The sequence below is a fragment of the Osmerus eperlanus genome, chromosome 3, assembly GCF_963692335.1.
Source record: "Osmerus eperlanus chromosome 3, fOsmEpe2.1, whole genome shotgun sequence".
Classification (NCBI taxonomy): Eukaryota; Metazoa; Chordata; class Actinopteri; order Osmeriformes; family Osmeridae; genus Osmerus; species Osmerus eperlanus.
The window spans coordinates 21,351,749-21,373,066 of NC_085020.1; the positions used below are offsets into that span (position 1 = coordinate 21,351,749).

Sequence of the window (21,318 nt, forward strand, 5' to 3'; positions counted from 1 at the left end):
AAATTCTCATGCGTGCAGCCGAGTATGAAGACATTTTCAGAAAAATATTACTATTAAAAATATTTAATAGTAGAGCTGCACGCAGCACACTGATTCGCTCAGCCCCTTCTTGCCCCGCTCGCGTTCTCTCTCTCTCACTACAACAGACACGTCTGTGAATAAGCCCCTCTCTCCGTGCACGCTCTGAATCAATGCACGGGTCAAACAGCTTTTTCCCTCAGAGACAATCAATCTGGAGTCAAACAGGACAATCAATCTGGAGTTTACGAACGGTTAGGCCCAATCCCAATGTCCACCCTCACAGACTCACAGACTTTGAGGCACGTTCTCACTAAGTCTGTGAGGGCTTAGGGCTGTCCCACTGTCAAATTGTCAAGTTTGTGAGGGCTCTTTCGAACACATTTTATGCACCCGTAAGTCTGCATTTTTGCAGACTTGCCCACAATTCACAGCGTAGTGACGTGAAACACGAGGGTTACCGGGGGAAGCCTGGAAGAGGGAAAAAGATCCTGGCTAACCCTCCTCATAAGACAAGAAAGACGAAGAACAGTAAACAAACAAGCATGGAAGGAGCAACCAACCCTGACGTAAACAGAAATAGAAGTTAGAAATAACAGTTAACATCAGAAAGTTTAAACACAAAGCTCACTGACGGTTAATATAGCCAGAACTGGCTTAATACAATTTTAATTACGATCACGATTTTGGCTTCCCACGATCAAATTTGCGTGATGGAGCGATATTTAAAATGCGGCATTCTTTTGGCAAAGCCAATCTAGCGCTCCGTAAACCATAGGTGCGTTCGACATCGGCTGCATGAAACGACCAGCGAGAGTTGCTGCTTGCAGTCGGGAAGAGTTATAAACGGCTGCGTAAAGTCGGACATTCCTGCTTCCTGGTTTGCTGCGTTGACGTCAGTCATGGCCGATCAAGCGCTGTTTGCTTACTTCATCACTGACGAACTGCATGGTATAATTATCCTACGTGACAAAAAAAGTTGTTTTGGTTAAAATCAACAAATAATCATGATAATTAATCATGATCTCAATGTTGATCAAAATAATCGTGCTTATCATTTTGGCCATAATCGTGCAGCCCTAGTGTGTAGGTTGTCCTTTGATGATAAATTACTATTTTACCTATAATGCCGCAAAGTGCTGAACCATTCCAATTTATAGCATTTTGAGCTCTTGTAGCCTCTTGCACTCAATCACTTACTAGGTGACGTCAAGTAAGTGTGTGAGGGTTCAGGGCTTAGGGTTTAGGGGGGACATTGGGATTGGGCCTTAGTATCATCATTCTCTGCACAAAGGAGTCCAAAACTGAGTAAATATAATAATATTTGTAGTTAAAAACATTCGGCAAATATAACAATATGAGTCCAACATAATGTTTATATTATATGAAGCTCAAAAACTATTTTGCGCTCAAATTGATTCAATTTTCTTTTCTTGTTGAAGTCCCTAGCTACATTCACTTCAAACCGACACTAGGACCTAGGTTTGAGCTGAGCTACATTTTACAACATCTGGTTTTAGTGACCTCTCTTTCTGGAGCTAAAAACCCAGAGTTTCCCTCATCTCAGGGTTTAAAAACTCAGTTTTCACTAAACCCGCTTTCTGGAAATACAATTATGATTGTGGCTACAACCATATTGTAGATTGTAGAGTAAACATGCAGTTTTAATTGTAACATCAAGAAATGCAAGGCCTATTAACGTAATTATATATATTCAGTGTTAAGCGACATTACCTAAAGAGGTATATAAAAAACAAACATCTCCTTACTTGAGTTTATCCAGTCTGCAGTGTGGATCCTCCAGTCCAGCAGAGAGCAGCTTCAATCCTTTTTCTCCTGGATGATTGTAGCTCAGGTCCAGTTCCCTCAGGTGGAAGGGGTTGGACCTCAGAGCTGAGGCCAGAGAAGCACAGCCTTCCTCTGTGACCAGACAGCCTGACAGCCTGTAGAAAGAGGATCAATATTGTGACAGAATCCATCTGGGCCTCCAGAGTGAGTCAGCACAGAGGGGTTCATTTGGCAGGTACTGTCATAGCTGCACCTCCCCTCATTAGACAGAGTGACCCACGTAATCCAATATCAGAAAAGTTGAAGATGTAACTCTTTATCCTGTATAAGAATGATAGTGTTCAGCATTCCATTTGTGTAGAGAGGCCAACCCCCCAGGTGAACTATAGGCAAGGTAAAGGCTTAGGTAAACAGGAAGATCCTTATCTTATCTGAGCATTTCACGTAAGTTAGCCTAAGCAGGGCCACTTTAAGACATACGCACGCACGCACGCAGGATCTATGCAAGGGAGCCAATGAAAGAAGACCCATGTGACAGACAATTCTATATATTTGTACAACATGGTTTTTGTATTGGGAATGTTGGGATGATAATAAAGAATCGAGGATAAAGAACAAGCAAGTTTGCTTGTTCAATATTTCCACTATTTTAAACAGTTATCATATTCCAAAGGAAGAAATATTAGTGCATCTAAACCAGCCAAGATAAATTAGAGTAGGCTATAGGGAAAGGAATTGCACATTTGTGTGCCAGATAATATTTCCACAAAAACTCCCCCATTAAATACAATACATCATGACAGTTTGCATGATTTGAAATGGTCACTTATTATCACACTGGTATTTAATTATCACAGCAAACAATTACTGCACTGAACTGTAAGTAAAGCAAAAATAACAAAACCTGTAATTATCACTCGAATCATTCACGTCTTCTATGCTAAACCTAGCAGTCACGTGAACGTGAATGAGGTGAACGAATCCTTTCTGTTTCCTCTACTGAGCCAATGCAACAGTCCCTATGCGCTGCCACGAGAAGATGAACGAATCACTCACTGAGACGACTCGTTACTCCCCAGTCATTCTAAAGATTCGTTCAAAATGAAGGAATCGTTCACAAACGACACATCACGACTGGCCTCTTGTTTGATGTGAACATACCCGTCTTTATTTAATACCCGTATTTATTTAATTCTGTTAGGTCATTAGATAACCATATTCTGCTCCAAAAGAGCAACATAACTGCCTGTTGGCTCTGCCTTCCGTCCTGAGAGAAGAGGAACTGCTATATTCGGATGCTGTTCGTGGATAACGGTGTTGGAACAAACGGTTAATCGTCAACACCATCATGCCTATGTATTTCTGTATTTCAACATTTTATATCTTGCTAAATATATATATATATATATATATATTAAAGAATATATTGTGCTTATTAAAGTTATGCATTGTGCTTATTAAAGTTATGAACTTAGAAGTGTGCTCAGGCTTAAACATTGGGTCTCACACTGGGTGTGGGAAGCAGGCTGTTCTTTGTGTCTCTATCTCTTCATTTTCAGAAACAACCTTGAAACCGGGTGGAGACGGCACCCGAGCAGGTGGGACGCGTAGGCAAGAACAACTCCCTGATGCACGAGAGAACAAGCTCAACCCTTTTTTAATACTTGTGTTTCAATTGCACTGTATAAATATATGCTGGGGAGGGACAGATAGCCAGTTGGACTTCGTGAACCAGCCCAAACTCTGTTGCGGGTAGGGAAACGTAGACAACCCCAGAGCTCTGTACTTGTTGATTTCCAACTGCTGCATTAAAGCTGATATTATCGGACCTCTGCGACTCCAGACCACTCTTTCTAGAACACAGATTTGTGTCATTGAATACCATCATTACATATTGGAATAGACACATAGATTTTGAATCCTTCAAATGGTGACCCCGACGCTGAAAAGAGGGAGTCCAGAGGGTTCCGGCCCGACCGACAGATCGGGAGAGAGACCCGTACACCGGTACGAGGAGGCAGACGTAATCGTCAGAGGCGCCTCAACATAAAAAAAAGGTAAGCAGACACCTGTTAATTCAAAGTACTGCTATTCGGAACTGAGAACCAAATTTAGACGATTACTATGTTTCATCGTACCTAGTCAAACCAACAGTGGTGGGAAATCAACCGTTTTTGTGTTTTGTCTTTGTCCAAGGGGAGGTTAGAGTCCTCTCCAAGGGTTAGAGTCCCTGAACTCGTTGTCTTTGTCCAAGGGGAGGTTAGAGTCCTCTCCAGGGGTTAGAGTCCCTAAACTCGTTGTCTTTGTCCAAGGGGAGGTTAGAGTCCTCTCCAGGGGTTAGAGTCCCTAAACTCGTTGTCTTTGTCCAAGGGGAGGTTAGAGTCCTCTCCAGGGGTTAGAGTCCCTGAACTCGTTGTCTTTGTCCAAGGGGAGGTTAGAGTCCTCTCCAGGGGTTAGAGTCCCTGAACTCGTTGTCTTTGTCCAAGGGGAGGTTAGAGTCCTCTCCAGGGGTTAGAGTCTCTAAACTCGTTGTCTTTGTCCAGAGGGAGGTTAGAGTCCTCTCCAAGGGTTAGAGTCCCTGAACTCGTTGTCTTTGTCCAGAGGGAGGTTAGAGTCCTCTCCAAGGGTTAGAGTCCCTGAACTCGTTGTCTTTGTCCAGAGGGAGGTTAGAGTCCTCTCCAGGGGTTAGAGTCTCTAAACTCGTTGTCTTTGTCCAGAGGGAGGTTAGAGTCCTCTCCAAGGGTTAGAGTCCCTGAACTCGTTGTCTTTGTCCAGAGGGAGGTTAGAGTCCTCTCCAAGGGTTAGAGTCCCTGAACTCGTTGTCTTTGTCCAGAGGGAGGTTAGAGTCCTCTCCAGGGGTTAGAGTCCCTGAACACTGTCTATTTGTGTGGAGTCAGATTGAGTTTAATAAAAAGAGAGGAGTGTGGTGTGTCTTTTCTTTGTCCTCTCCGGTACAAGAGGGTTACAGAATTGAATTGATGTGAAAAAGTAATATTTGTGTGGAGTCGGGTTGAGTTGAACGGTATTTTAAACAGATCTGTCGTTCTTTAAAAAATAAAATAAAAAATAAAAAGATCCACTAGGTGTCCTTCAAGGACCATAATTGCCTTCAGTGCAAAATCTAACAAGTTGTCAAATTGTGAGATCACTAACTTTTATCAATCTTGTGCTTTTTTCTTTGACCAAGAAGTTACAGAAATCCCGAGGAGAGTTGGAGAAAGGTGGGGGCTAAAAGAGTCCAGTTACGTTGAGATCTTACAAAGGTGATCCCAGAGGGTATACCCCTGGTTTATAAATTGGTTCTAATACAATTGGAAGAGTTATACTAGAGCAAAATTAAGTGAATAGACGGTAAACGCTAAACAGCTGTGTTGGTCAAAGAATGGTTTGAGGAAATGTATGTGAAAAATTGTGAGGAAGCAATTGGAAAGTTACATAAAGGATTGGTTTAGAGAGGATCATGGAAGGTTATGAAATAAAACAAGAACGTTTTGTGGATGTGAAGAGATGATTGGTTTAAACACTGATGTTTTGAAGAGGAAACTATGAATATACTTTGATGGTATATGGGATAACATTTTAAGTCAAAATAGTAAAATCTAGGGTTTTTAAGAGTTTTGATAAAGGTATTAGATATAATGTGGTTAAAAATGAGAAAGAGAACATAACTAAATGTACTTTTATTTGGAGTTTAATTGTAATTTGGTTTTAAGTTTTATTTGAGAGTTTTATCAGAGCCTGGCATACTGTTTGGGATAAACAGTTAGGCTGTGATAATGTTGTATTAATAAATGGTATTAGTGCATGAAGAGGGTTATTATAACATTCAGTTCTGAAATAATTTGGGAACACTCATCAAGTCTGATAAATTGTGGTTATGATGGTTTGAGCTAATTGGCTCGTTTTGAACTGCAGCAAAACGAGTTATGAAGTTCTACCTATCTGACCTTTATAGAAAATATATTTGGGAAAAATGTTTGGTTAATAGCTACATTAAGAACATTATTTGGTATATATTTCATTTAAGAAGCATACGGATTCTGGTTTGGCATAATGAAAATTGCTTTTATCATATCTTTGATAAAAAGAGGTGTGATTTGGTAAAATAGAGAATCTAAAACAATATTGGTCTTAAACTTAACTGTTTTAAAAGACAGAAAAGGTTTTTTGGAGTGAAAGAAATTAGACTAACAGTTGATTTTCTAAAGAAGGGAACAAAGAAACAGATTGTCATTTCTGGGCATGACTAATAGGAGTTGAATATGGGGGCTCGTTATTAGATGCTGTTACATGTTATCTTTAGTGATCAATATTATCTTTAGTGATCTGTGCAAATGACCAATACAAGTGTGTTCAACTTCCTAAAGAGCAGCGTTGCACCTGACACTTAAGGCCGAAATATACTTTCCGCTATGTACGTGTACACATGCTGAATGGCTGCAGCACGTATCCTGCGTTCGTTTGGTGCGTACTTTGTGCACGTGTCCCTGGCCCTTAAATGTACGCATACGCAAGGTGCAATACCGACAGAAATCGTGGGCCAGTATACTATCCCTGCATCTCAGATGGAATGCTACCATCAACCTACCCAGACGCTCCCATGTCACCCCGCTCTTCATCTCCCTCCACTGGCTACCCATCACGGCCCGCATCAGATTCAAGACGTGTACATGTAAATGGACCATCCTCTGAAGTAAAAATAGCCAGTTACAAAGTAGTATTATACACCAAGCACACTTCTTGCTATTCCTAATCCGAAACCCTTCATGCAGTGGAAGAGGCGCCAACCATAGGGACTGACGTGGAAATTGACACCATACTGTTGAAACGATGACGATGGGTATGATTATGGATTTATCTGATTGAAAATGAAATTTTGAAAATGTTCACCCCTTTTAGTATTATTTTATATTACTGGGAACCATATGTTAAGCTGTTGACTTATTATAGTTGAGCTTAGTATTATTACCACTACTGTACAATAATATGAGGAATAGTATATCTTAACCCTTGTGTTGGAGCCATTATACAACTTTGTTTTGTTTTATTTATATACCACATTGGTGATGCTAATAAATGGGCAGTTTTATGTTTGAGCACTGGGTGGAGCATTGTCTTTGGGAAGGCATATAGGTAATTAACAGCCAGGGATACACAGGTGTGTGGCTAGGTGGAAAAGCATACAGCTTTTCACCGTGTCAGGTTTGTGTGTCATTGTTTGATTTGTGTGCAAAAGAAAATGAATGGAACTAATCCAAAAATTAAATGAAATGGACTGTATTGCTGGTGCTACCGTGACCCTTTTTTTTACCCAACTTCAAATGTCTTACTTTTCCTAGTGACCCCAACATTTGGAACTCTGATTATCTGTGTTCAACATCCATTTGCACATTTTATTTTCATCTCTACCTCTTGATGCATGATTATGCTTTGCTTATGGTCTGCACCTCTCTTAGTCACCGACCACCTCTGGAGAAGTGGAACTCTCACTGAATTGCTCCTCTCAGGCTTTCTTAAATGTTTTAACTATGAGTTTTCCCTTGTCCCTTGAGTTTTGCCTTGTCTTCCTTGTGGGTTTAGGTTGGTTTAGGTGCAGTTCTATGGGCCCTCTGTGACATTGCTTGTAGAAAGGGCTATACAAATAACATTGATTTGAACACAATGACACGGTAGTCAGTAACCAATGTGAAATATTAACCTGTCTGAGAAGCTGATGTCACTGGGCTGGATTGTACCTGTGGAATATTCTATCTCTTGTCATATACTGAGACATCGTGTGGTCATCCTGAGGTATTTCTATTATGATTATAAGAAGAATTATAAACACTATTACCCTCTGGAGGTAGAAATAAAGAATATCAGTGTAATTTTCCTCTCAAACACCAAGAAGGTTTGATTAGTCAGAGGACTGTCTGTTCAGGTTGGCTGACTTTACTTTTATCTCAAATGGAATCGTACCAAACTATTGTGTCAGAAATTGTACATGCAGTGCACCTTTTTCTTTCCTTTTTAAAAAGTGGAGAAGGACCATTTTGAGGGAGGAACAGAAGGGTAACATTTGCAGTGGCCTCTTAAATTTTACCCTTCTGTTCCTCACAAAATCTTCATAGTAGTACAGTACACCAAGAAAGTATTACATATTACATCCAATAGCAGGTCTGTCAGTATACCAAGCAGCATACGTTTCTGGCTATTTCTGACACACAACCCTTGATGCAGGGATAGTGGTGTCAAGCACAGGGACAACAGTACACTAGCAGACAGATACAAAACACAATGCCATGTCAATCTACAATAACATAATGAAGTAGTATGTCTTAAAGAGATTCCTGTCCCACCCTGATCTGTTTCACTCATCTCCTGTTTGTCTCCACCCCCTCCAGGTGTCTCCCATCTTCCTTCCTACCCTCATTTATCCTGTGTTTTCTGTTTGGGGTCAGTTCCTCTTGTTTGTCAAGCCTACAGTACCAGCATGTTTTTCTCTACCTCCTTTAGTCTTTTCTGCCTCTTAGTTCCCCTGGTCCTTACATCCTGCCTGCCCTGACTTCGAGTCTGCCTGCTGCCCTGTACCTGAATGACTCTGCCTTGTGGATGACAAACCTAGCCTGCCCTGAATATTCTTTGTCCGGCCCCCTTGTACCTTTAATAGACCACAAACTCACAACCAGTGTGTGGTGTGATTCAGTGCGTGGTGTGATTATAACTGTGGTTGTGTTATGTTGAACAGATATGCAGACCTGAACCACAAATAGTTTACAATAACGTCCAAAAGAAAACACACCTTGTGTTATAATTATGCAAAGAGACGCTCACTGATGAGGCTGGGACTAGGCCTACATAAAACCTTTACCGGCATTTAAAATTTCGTTTAAGTTGCTTGGCAGATTTTGTTTGTGATAACGAGCCAGGCCACCTAAAGCTATGTAGCTAATGATGAATATAAAGTTATGTTACCTCAATGTTAACTCATGTGAGCCGCATATCTCTCCCGACTTAATAAAGCTAAGTTAAACACTGCGGTACCGCGCTCCTTCACTTGGGTGAGAGAGACAGATATGAAAGCAGAGACCGAGTACTAATGCACCTCTAAGAAAAGAAAAAAACTAATGTATTAAATGGGCTGCATTGCCATAAGCACACTGCACTACTTTGAGAGTGCTAATTTTTAGTTCAAATACACAGTTACAGATCAAATTAAACTTTTTACCGAGTCAAACCCTACTGCTTGTGTGTTTTGAGTGGTCTGGTCTTGACCCGGTATGACTGACTTGGTCTTGGACTTGACTCAGTATAGCCCAGTCTTGGTCTTAGTCTTGACCCGGTCTCGACCCCTCAAAGTCTTGGTCTTGTCTCGGTCTCGATACACCTTGGTCTCGGTTTAGGTGATCTTGACTACAACACTGTCTCCTGGTTGTGTCATGTTGAACATGAATACAGACCTCAGTGTCTCCAGCTTGCAGAGTGGATTCCCCAGTCCAGCAGAGAGCAGCTTCATGCCTGAATCCCCCAGGTTGTTGTTACTCAAGTCCAGCTCTGTCAGATCTGAGGAGGGGAGAGCTGAGGCCAGCGCTTCACAGCACCGTTCTGAGAGGTTACAGTCATTCAACCTACATAACATAAGGAGAACATGAGACATCATCAGAGTCGTGTTTTGTATTATAGGAACATATGATAATCAAACACTATCACAATATGTGCTGTTGTAATATATTAAAAAAATCTAATGCCTTATACATACAGAGCAGCTTTGGAGTTGTTGACAACTGGCAGCAGCCTCAGAAGACCTTCCTCTGATCTGAAGTATTTCTTCAGGTCAAACACGTCCATCTTCTCTTCTGAAGTCAGCAACACAAAGACCAGAGCTGACCACTGTGTAGATGAGAGCTTCTTCTCACTGGAGAGACTTCCTGAGATCAGGTAGTTTTGGATCTCCTCCACCAGAGAATGGTCATTCAGTTCATTCAGACAGTGGAACAGATTCATGCATCTCTCTGGAGAGGGATCCTCTCTGATCTTCTCCTTGATGTACTTGACTGTTTCCTCATGGCTCTCGGTCTTGTTACCTTTCTGAGTCAGTAGGCCTCGTAAGTCAGTCTGATTGGACTCCATTGAGAGGCCCAGGAGGAAGCGGAGGAAAAGGTCCAGTTGTCCATTCTTACTCTGCAAGGCCTTGTCCACAGCACTCTTGTAGAATCGGACGTCTGGTTTCTCTCTGAAAAGAGCCAACAGTTTGTTGGAACTGGAAGGTACTGGATTCTCAGACATCAGATTCTGCTTGTTGTTGATGAATGAGAGAAACACGAACACAGCAGCCAGAAACTCCTGAAAGCTCAGATGGACAAAGCAGAACACCTTCTCCTGGAAGACTTTACCATCCTGTCTGAAGATCTGTGTGAACACTCCTGAGTGCACTGAGGCATCACAGACATCAGTTCCACACTCTGTCAGGTCTTTCTCATAGAAAATCAGATTGCCTTTCTCCAGCTGGTGGAAGGCCAGTTTTGCCAGTGACTGAATACTCTTAATGCTCTCTTTATCCCAGTGTGGATCAGTCTCAGTTTTCCCAGCATACTTCACCTTCTTCTGTTTGGTCTGTAACACCAGGAAGGCTGTGTACATCTCAGTCAGGGTCTTGGGCATCTTCTCTTTCTTCTCTGTTCTCAGCATGTGTTCAAGGACTGTAACAGTAATCCAAGAGAAGACTGGTATGTGGCACATGATGTAGAGGATCCTTGATGTCTTGATGTGTGAGATGATTCTCCTGGCCATGATCTCATCACTGCATCTCTTCATGATGTACTCATCCTTCTGTGGGTCATTAAACCCTCGTACCTCTGTCACCAGGTCAACACACTCAGAAGGGATCTGATTGGCTGCTGCAGGTCGAGTGGTGATCCAGATGAGAGCAGAGGGAAGCAGGTTTCCTCTGATCAGGTTGGTCAGCAGCACATCCACTGAGGTGGACTCTGTGACATCACACCAGCTCTTGTTCTTTTTGAAGGCTAAGGGCAGTCGACACTCATCCAGACCGTCAAAGATAAACAGAACGTTGTACTTGTCGAAGTTGGAGATTCCTGATTCTCTGGTTTCCGAGAAGAAGTGATGGACAAGTTCCTTCAGACTGAACTCTTCTCCATCCAACAAATTCAGCTCTCGGAACGGAAGAGGAAAGATGAACTGGATTTCCTGATTAGCTAATTGCTCAGCCCAGTCTGTAATGAACTTCTGCACAGAGACAGTTTTTCCGATGCCAGCAACTCCTTTTGTCAGAACAATTCTGATAGGTGTGTCTCGTCCAGCTGAGGGTTTAAAGATGTTGTTGCATGTGATGGCTGTTTCTGTTCTTACTGATTTCCTGGATGCTGTCTCAATCTGTCTCACCTCATGTTCTTTATTGATCTCTCCACTCTCACCCTCTGTGATGTAGAGATCTGTGTAGATCTTATTGAGAAGAGTTGGGTTTCCTTGTTTAGCTATGCCCTCGAACACAGTTTCAAACTTCTTCCTTAGTTCAGATTTGAGTTTCTTTCGACAAATCTCAGCACGCTCATCTAAACAAAAAACAACACATGTTAAGTTTTTGTTAAATGTAGTTTTGATTATTCACAGATTATGAACTGACAATGTGTCCTCAACATTCAATTCAAAACATATTTCCAATCTATCTATCAGGTACACAATAATGAAACAGCTTAGTATACTCACACATGGTACAAGGTCATAGGAACATCTACACAACATCGGGTTACTCTGAGTCTCATAACTTTCTTTGTATATCTAACCTTCATCATATACCATCAATCGGTCAATTGAGACTAAATATGGAGTCTCTTACTTTTCTCCAGAGTGTCAGCCAGCTCCTTCTGGTTCATGTTCCTCAGGACGTGCAGTGTGATCTTCAGAGCTCCCTCTCTGGCACTGCTCTCCTGCTTCTGATATTCAGGGTCCACCACTTCCTGGTCCTCCCTCTGACTCTCTAAGCCTTCTGGGAAATCTGAACTCAGAATCCTCTTCATCCTCTTCAGCTCTTTCTTCACAAACCTGATGACGGTCTCAAGCACCTGAAACAGAGAGGGAAGATAGCAGATAAACCAGGAACTATCTACACAGTAGAACAATATGATACAAATGATTCTGTCTTGTTTTTACTTTAGATTAACACAAACTCACTGTGAATATGGATGACAAGTCCTCATGGTGACTTTGGCCTGACTCAGACTTCTCCTGTTGATCTCTGAGGACAAGAGATGACATTACTTAACCACATGAACCACATGTACAAGGGATGATAATCTACTAAAGAGTATATCATACATAAGCATGAGTGGTAAACTTAACTGTATCCACTCATGCATACACACAGACACATTGTATAAGAGTGATACCATCACTACCAAGTAAACCATCTTCTATACCATTACAAGGCACTATTCCTTTAATACATTCATCAAAGATAGGAGCACTGTCACCCCCAGGTAAACAAGTGTGTTGTGTTTCAACCAGACACTGAAGAATGCCATCAGGGTCCACCTCACACAGGGCTGCATGTTTGCTAGCAGCCTGCTTTAGACACTGCAGCACTCCTCCACCCAGGAGTTTAAGACCTTCTGGTCTCAACCAGTCTAAGAGGGCTGAGCCCCACCTGGTCTGTGCTCATACCAGGCCTGGTACCTGCAGGGCTGGACACTGACTCTCATGCTGTCTGTGTGTGTGCTGTGTGTGTCTGTGTGCGTGTGTGCTGTGTGTCTGTGTGTGTGGGTGTGTGTGTGTGTGTATGTGTGTGTGTGTATGTGTGTGTGTGTGTCTGTATGTAAGTGTGTGTGTGTGGGTGTGTGTGTGTGTGTGTGTCTGTATGTAAGTGTGGGTGTGTGTGTGCTGTGTGTGTGTGTGTGTGTGTGTGTGTATGTGTGTGTGTAGGGAGGTTATTGTTGTCAAACTTTCACTAGAGCTGCACTGATCTCTCTTATTTGTATGTAAAGCTATTATAACAAAATTACATGTTTACAATAAATGTCAAGTCTTTTAAGGTGGAGAAGTAACTCACAGGCTTATCCTGGTTCGCTCTAGTCTCTACTGAATTAGAGAGAGCAGCTTTGAACTAGAGAGGGTACAATTTCTTGGGAAATTGTAGGGTGTGCTTGCTTGCGTCGGTTGCACAGGGGTCTGTATATTTTATATCAAAATGCATAGGGCCTACTTATTATTTATAGAGATTACATACATTTAAAAGCATCTTTTTTTGCTGCTCATTTACAACTCAAAATACGAGTGAAGTGTAGAATGAAATATGATGTCTTCTCATTTCCCCTGCAAGAGGCAGCCTCATAGCTGAATCAAAACGAATAAATTTGGCAGACCGGTGTAAAAATGGACCTAATCTCTATGACTTAAACGTCCTTTTAAGTTTTCCCTTCTCGTGATATTTTCAGGCATTTAGCCTACTCATATTGCATTCATTCATTAATAAAGAACCCCCTTTGAAGATTATTCTACGACGTTACCGGCAGAAGATAGAATCGCGATTCAAACAGTACCATCTGCTAACTGAAAATATGCCCCCAAAAACGTAAATAAGCTTGACATTTATTTAGTGGAAAATCGCTCATTCATAAAAAGCTCACTGGTAGCGATCATTGTCAGTAACAACGCAAAATGCGATATAGTATGGAAGCAAATCGTTACCAAAATTCAAATGCAAATGCATTTCCAGAAATGCATTTGCATTTTAAGAATGTGGCTGCATTATTTGACTCATAAATGAAATTAGTAATCAAGCATCCTATTTGCATTTTAATTTTCTTCTTCAAGAGTGCTCAATCTTTCACTTAATTAAAATGAAAAAGAAATAGACATTTGAGATTTAATTTTCAAAACATGCCCCAGCAAATAGATACCAAAATTAAATTAGAAATGTAAAATTTGAAAATTAAATTTGAAAACTTCCAGAAATGCATTTTCATTTTAAGAACGTGGCTGCAAAATCGTGACCACAATTCAAATTCAAATGCATTTCCAGAAATGCATTTTCATTTTAAGAACGTGGCTGCAAAATCGTGACCACAATTCAAATTCAATTCCAGAAATGCATTTTCATTTTAAGAACGTGGCTGCAAAATCGTGACCACAATTCAAATTCAAATGCATTTCCAGAAATGCATTTTCATTTTAAGAACGTGGCTGCAAAATCGTGACCACAATTCAAATTCAAATGCATTTCCAGAAATGCATTTTCATTTTAAGAACGTGGCTGTAAAATCGTGACCACAATTCAAATTCAAATGCATTTCCAGAAATGCATTTTCATTTTAAGAACATGGCTGTAAAATCGTGACCACAATTCAAATTCAAATGCATTTGCAGAAATGCAAAATGAACGAAAAACCATTCTGAGCGGCGCAGCAGAGTGACGTCAGTAGCCGCTCTTCTTCAGATCCCTGCTGACCGAGCTACCCATCTTGTTCGGTAGGGGGCGGTGTGCACATCTGCATTGCATTACATTGCAAATGTGCCGGGAAATTGATTGAATTGCCGGGTGTTTAGAGGACGCATCACAGACTGAGCAACTTGATGTCAAACAATGACTAAAACAGTGGCAGAGCTACTATTAATGTGTAAATCTGTGACGGCAGAGTATGCAGCCAAGCTCTCTATGACTTGTTCTCGGGCATCAGACTCAGATATATTATTAGATTCTACCTGCTCAGCTAATTCTAACAGTGTTTGCACAATTTGAGGGAGCGCCATGATCTGTGATGCGTCCTCTAAAGCAGCGGTCCCCAACCTTTTTTGAGCCACGGACCGCTTTCATGAAAGACATATTTTCACGGACCGGCAGGACGGACTGGGAGGAAAGATAATCCCTGGACAGCTGCGCTGATAATGCATGCACATTCTGGGTTTGATGTGATCCTAGTTAGTGACTTCCACACCTAATGCAAGCGCGCAGAGAAAAATAGTTTAGCTGATTTGAGCGAAAAATAGTTTTTGGAGTTTTATGTAAAATAAACAGACGTTTTTTCAATTGACCCATCTTTAAGTTTCTTAGCCTGGTTTTCCATCGTTATATTGTTACTAGCTAGCTTTCGATGTGTCAGTCCCACTGTTGTGTGTGACTATAAGCTACGACAGTGACACCCGAAGTGCGTTCCTTATATCCAGTTCAGGCCTATTCCATAATTTTGTTTGATTGCTGTCACGGCAGAAAATCCCGCTTGATTTTGGAAATGGAAGCAGGGTTTTCAGTGCTTTAGTGGCGATCTCAGGATAGCCTTCATCCAAAACACCGATAGAGTTGTTGTCTCAAACAGGCTTCATTGAGTGGTAACTGTCACTTGTCATGTGTCAAGAGGAAGAGACGCGCATGATACCGTTCAATAAAGCCCACAAACTTGCTAAAAAATGAGTAAACACACGTCTTTGCAGAGCTTTTTTGCTCAGGGGAAAAGGCCCGCGGAGAAGGAGAGAATCAGGTCATTTTTCAGAATAAAACGTCTGAATAAAACGTTCAGACTGATAATCAATTAAAAGGAAATAATGTTATTAATTCTTTTTTGTGCGGCCCGGTACGAAATGACCCACGGACCGGTACCGGTCCGCGGACCGGTGGGCACCGGTTGGGGAACGCTGCTCTAAAGACCCGGCAATTCAATCAATTTCCCGGCACATTTGCAATGTAATGCAATGCAGATGTGCACACCGCCCCCTACCGAACAAGATGGGTAGCTCGGTCAGCAGGGAGCTGAAGAAGAGCGGCTACTGACGTCACTCTGCTGTGCCGCTCAGAATGCTTTTTCGTTCATTTTGCATTTCTGAAAATGCATTTGAATTTGAATTGTGGTCACGATTTTACAGCCACGTTCTTAAAATGAAAATGCATTTCTGGAAATGCAAAATCTAGGGAGTCAGGTGGCTGAGCGGTGAGGGAATCGGGCTGGTAATCCGAAGGTTGCCAGTTCGATTCTGGTCATGCCAACTGACGTTGTGTCCTTGGGCAAGGCACTTCACCCTACTTGCCTCGGGGGAATGTCCCTGTACTTACTGTAAGTCGCTCTGGATAAGAGCGTCGACTAAATGTAAATGCATTTGAATTTGAATTGTGGTCACGATTTTGCAGCCACGTTCTTAAAATGAAAATGCATTTCTGGAAATGCATTTGAATTTGAATTGTGGTCACGATTTTGCAGCCATGTTCTTGAAAATGAAAATGCATTTCTGGAAATGCATTTTCAAATTTTACATTTCAAATTGAATTTTGGTATCTAATTGCTGGGGCATGTTTTGAAAATTAAATCTCAAATGTCTATTTCTTTTTCATTTTAATTAAGTGAAAGATTGAGCACTCTTGAAGAAGAAAATTTAAATGCAAATAGGATGATTGATTACTAATTTCATTTATGAGTCAAATAATGCAGCCACATTCTTAACATGCAAATGCATTTCTGGAAATGCATTTGCATTTGAATTTTGGTAACGATTTGCTTCCATAATATAGCCCTGTGTGGAGAAGCTGCCCCTGTAAATTCTACTACTACAGTACAGTCCTAGACTACTTCTGTGTTCGTCTTGGTAGCGGTTGCGTTGGTTGAATTCGATTTAACGTTCCGTTGTACGGTTTAGGCTGAAATTAATTATTTTCATGAACAGATTGACAAAGTTTAGGCTGTGGCAATAAAGTTCAGGTTAGTAGTCAGATAGTTTCACCTATTGAAAGACTTTTGATTTAAGTAAGGGGAGTGCCAAACATGTTCTGTCGCCGTTTGACTTCGTACAGCTGTGTAGATGTTTTTGTAGCGTGTCTCGCGTAGGCTACAGCGTTGCAGTGAGCAACACTGGTTTGAAACCACAGGTAATGATAATTTCACCAACAAATCGTTTACTTGTAATGTAATGTCATAATAAATCCTACAACGAAAATGTATTTGTGAGGAACGTTTATTTTAATGATTGAAAACAGATGCATCATAGACCACTGTAGTATGTGTTGCCCGGGCAACAGAGGCTAATCTGTCATGATGCTAATGCTTCAGTGAAATAGTAGACTACCGTTTCAGAAAGTAGATGTGGGCCTACTTCCTTAATAATATCAGCTAATATTGTACATTACATTTTACAATTGTGTTTCACATCACAAAGTAAAATAAGTAAATAGTTATCACCCTGGCCTCTTTGCTTGTGGCGTTTCTGCAGCTGCCTTGTAGTAAAGCTATAGTTAGCCTAGCTATCCCCCAAGTTAAAAGATGCGAAACGAATGTTCTGCTACAGGTAGTCACGCGTGTTTTCGTGACGTTAGTGACGTAGTGACGTTAGTAACGTCAGTGACTGTGGCTAGCAAATTAGCCACCGTTAGCTTCACTTTTCGCCACAAAAACGTAACTTGAGCCTAAACCATGCAACGGAACGTAAATCCCAATAGAAGCAACTCAATCGCTACCAAGACTAAACTTTTGACGCCTACGTTGTCTATGTAGGCCAAATATTGACTGAGTTTTAGGGGGGCAAAAAGAATAATAATAATAATATATATGTGAGAGAACAAAGGTTGTGCTCTCGCCGAAGGCTTGAGCACACCCAATAATTTGTCTGCACCGACATGGAATGACCTAAGTGTAGTATGGTGTTGCTTGCTTAACTGCATTAGTTTCAGGGTAGTTTGTTGTGGTTGTGGTTGTGTATCTGTGTTAATGTCAGGTATAGTCCAACATTAAAGCAGCACAGTGGACTGGTAGGTTGTGGTCCTGTCTCTCACTGATCAAACACAACAAGGAGGTCAAAGGTGTTGATGTGTCTGATGTTGGTCTAGTGGTTAAACCATAGATACATAAAGAGAAGACCAACACCACATGTTAATGAAATAATATTAAATAACAGCTCCCTCTCACTGTCTAGCTCTACCTCATGGTCTGAACATAGCCAGGCTATGAGTTCTGACTTTGTTTAATAGAAATGTGACATGATGATCCTGAATCTAATGATGACGTTATACTTCAAATTATTTATTGTGTGTTGTCAACAATGTGTGTGGCCTACCTACCTGTATACACTATACACAGAGGCTTCTTCACATCATGTCACCATCATCATATAACATTGAACACCAGCAGAGGTCAGTACATACCCTTCCTCATTAGAAGGTCCTCCTCCATCACTGAACATGATAGGTTGATTCATAGACCTGTCACTCTTCATGGACACACAGCTGGGTACAGGTGAGGCTGGTCTCTGCTGTCTCATACTGTCAACAAACACAACAAAGTGTCGTACAAACATGAATCACTAAAGTAGACACCACAGATATATCATACTGTCCAACATGTGTTGCTGTAGTCATTCATCAGTACGGTCAGAACCAGGCTTGAATATTGTTGGTCAACTTGAATGAGTCAGACAGGCAGGTTTCCAGACCTGTTGTTACTCTGTATCTCTCACTGTGAACCTTTACCACATGGTCTGTATGTCAGCAGTCAGCATCTCTAACCCTGTGTTTTAGTAGGGATGTGATGAGGGATACTTTAGTATCTACAGTCAGCATCTCTAACCCTGTGTTTTAGTAGGGATGTGATGAGGGATACTTTAGTATCTACAGTCAGCAGCTCTAACCCTGTGTTTTAGTAGGGATGTGATGAGGGATACTTTATTATCTACAGTCAGCATCTCTAACCCTGTGTTTTAGTAGGGATGTGATGAGGGATACTTTAGTATCTACAGTCAGCAGCTCTAACCCTGTGTTTTAGTAGGGATGTGATGAGGGATACTTTAGTATCTACAGTCAGCAGCTCTAACCCTGTTTTAGTTTAACCAGCAGAGGTCAGTACATACCCTTCCTCATTAGAAGGTCTTCCTCCATCACTGAACATGATAGGTTGATTCATAGACCAGTCACTCTTCATGGACACACAGCTGGGTACAGGTGAGGCTGGTCTCTGCTGTCTCATACTGTCAACAAACACAACAAAGTGTCTTACAAACATGAATCACTAAAGTAGACACCACAGATATATCATACTGTCCAACATGTGTTGCTGTAGTCATTCATCAGTAGGGTTTAGAACCAGGCTTGAATATTGTTGGTCAACTTGAATGAGAGTCAGACAGGCAGGTTTCCAGACCTGTTGTTACTCTGTATCTCTCACTGTGAACCTTTACCACATGGTCTGTATGTCAGCCAGGCTGGCAGTCAGCAGCTCTAACCCTGTGTTTTAGTAGGGATGTGATGAGGGACACTTTAGTATCTACAGTCAGCAGCTCTAACCCTGTGTTTTAGTAGGGATGTGATGAGGGATACTTTAGTATCTACAGTCAGCAGCTCTAATCATGTGTTTTAGTAGGGATGTGATGAGGGATACTTTAGTATCTACAGTCAGCATCTCTAACCCTGTTTTAGGTTAACCAGCAGATGTCAGAGGTTGGCAATGAATGGATCTGGCCTGGCCAACTGTATACACTTAACAAAGTGTATACAGTAAAGACAATAAACAGTAGGGATTGAGGCTGGCAGGTTGTGCTCTGACATGAATAAGTAATGTTGCATTGATTCATGTGGGCCCAAATACATGTAAACTAGGGGTGGGACTTGATTAAAATAAAAATTAATCTAATTAATTAGAGGCTTTGTAATTAATTAATCTCAATGAATCGCATTTTAATCGCATAACAATATTTGCCCCAAAAGCTCCACAACCAACAGCTCCAGCAGTTTCTGTGCTCGCTGCAACATGCTTTGTATTTAGATGGTAGAGGTGCTTCGGTGGTATGCAAACTCTTTTTTGCACTTTTATGAACTTTTATCATGGCTTCCATCAGATAGTTTTTTAAATGAAATTTAAAGTAAGTCCTAGCATAGCGCTTTCATCCTCCTTCCTTTAATCCTCCTTGTAGACGTGCTAGTGTACCAGGAAATCGTGCACTGAAAAACGTTCCGAGTTGTTTGGAATGCATTAATTTCTTTGTAATTAATTAATCAATCGTAATTAACACATTAAATTCCAACCCCTAATTCAAACACTATCACTATAATCACATGTAAACTATAAGACAAATATATTTTCAGTATTTTTATATTATATTTTATATTTTCATATTTTTCAGAGAATATAGGAATATTGAGTCCCAGTGCAGACGGCTTCTTCACATCATGTCACCTTCATCACATAACATTGAACACCAGCAGAGGTCAGTACATACCCTTCCTCATTAGAAGGTCTTCCTCCATCACTGAACATGATAGGTTGATTCATAGACCAGTCACTCTTCATGGACACACAGCTGGGTACAGGTGAGGCTGGTCTCTGCTGGATTGGGCTTCAACAACACAGAGACAGACCTTCAGTCTCTCATTTATTCTGACTAATGATGATGTCATAATATAACTGCTGAGCTCTGAGATGGAGAACAGTCATGAACAGGTATGGATTCTCATCTTACCTCTTAGCTTTGGTGTCCATGTCATGTTCCTCAGAGAAACTCATTTTCGAGACAGTGCCCCCTTCCTCTCTCTCCCCAGAGAGACTCATCTTAGAGGCAGTGCCCCCTTCCTCTCTCTCCCCAGAGAGACTCATTTTAGAGGCAGTGCCCCCTCCTCCCTCTCAAAGTCAGAACTTCTCTCCTCAGGGTCAGATTAGAAGGATTTTGAAGCCAGACCTGTAGACCTGTAAACAAACAACAGTTAGAATCCGACCCTATTAGACTGTTACCTCAAGAGAGGACGGAAGACTAACTTTATACCCTCATTTATAACACACCACTATGATGTAAACAACTCAGTTACAACACATACAGAACAAAAACAGGTCATTTTGAACACACCAATGTGACAAAAACAGCTTTTTTTTAACTGACAACAGAGAAGACAACAAGCTCCACTCCATCATACTGCACCATCAGCTGTACTGAGCACTACCTCACTTCCTCTTACAACAAGCTCCACTCCATCATACTGCACCATCAGCTGTACTGAGCACTACCTCACTTCCTCTTACAACAAGCTCGACTCCATCATACTGCACCATCAGCTGTACTGAGCACTACCTCACTTCCTCTTACAACAAGCTCGACTCCATCATACTGCACCATCAGCTGTACTGAGCACTACCTCACTTCCTCTTACAACAAGCTCCACTCCATCATACTGCACCATCAGCTGTACTGAGCACTACCTCACTTCCTCTTACAACAAGCTCCACTCCATCATACTGCACCATCAGCTGTACTGAGCACTACCTCACTTCCTCTTACAACAAGCTCCACTCCATCATACTGCATCATCAGCTGTACTGAGCACTACCTCACTTCCTCTTACAACAAGCTCCACTCCATCATACTGCACCATCAGCTGTACTGAGCACTACCTCACTTCCTCTTACAACAAGCTCCACTCCATCATACTGCACCATCAGCTGTACTGAGCACTACCTCACTTCCTCTTGCAAACAAGCTCCACTCCATCATACTGCACCATCAGCTGTACTGAGCACTACCTCACTTCCTCTTAGAAAACCTTGATGGATCAGTAACGTA

The 21,318-nt window shown here is 41.5% G+C and overlaps 1 protein-coding gene across 7 annotated transcripts in view; it reads right to left on the reverse strand.

Annotated features, from left to right (window-relative positions):
* LOC134017786 (protein NLRC3-like) overlaps positions 1 to 21,318 on the reverse strand; it is a 168,620-nt gene that overhangs the window by 62,693 nt on the left and 84,609 nt on the right. For 4 of the 7 annotated variants that reach the window (XM_062457801.1, XM_062457798.1, XM_062457800.1 and 1 more), the window contains exons 5-6: positions 18,622 to 18,738; positions 17,921 to 18,037 (exon numbers count right to left, since the gene is read on the reverse strand). In XM_062457801.1, coding sequence (XP_062313785.1) covers positions 17,921 to 18,037; positions 18,622 to 18,738 — 234 coding nt within the window. Of the gene's footprint in view, positions 1 to 17,920; positions 18,038 to 18,621; positions 18,739 to 19,986; positions 20,104 to 20,226; positions 20,451 to 21,318 lie in introns of all 7 variants that reach the window. The other 3 variants (XM_062457804.1, XM_062457799.1, XM_062457802.1) reach the window with 3 other exon arrangements.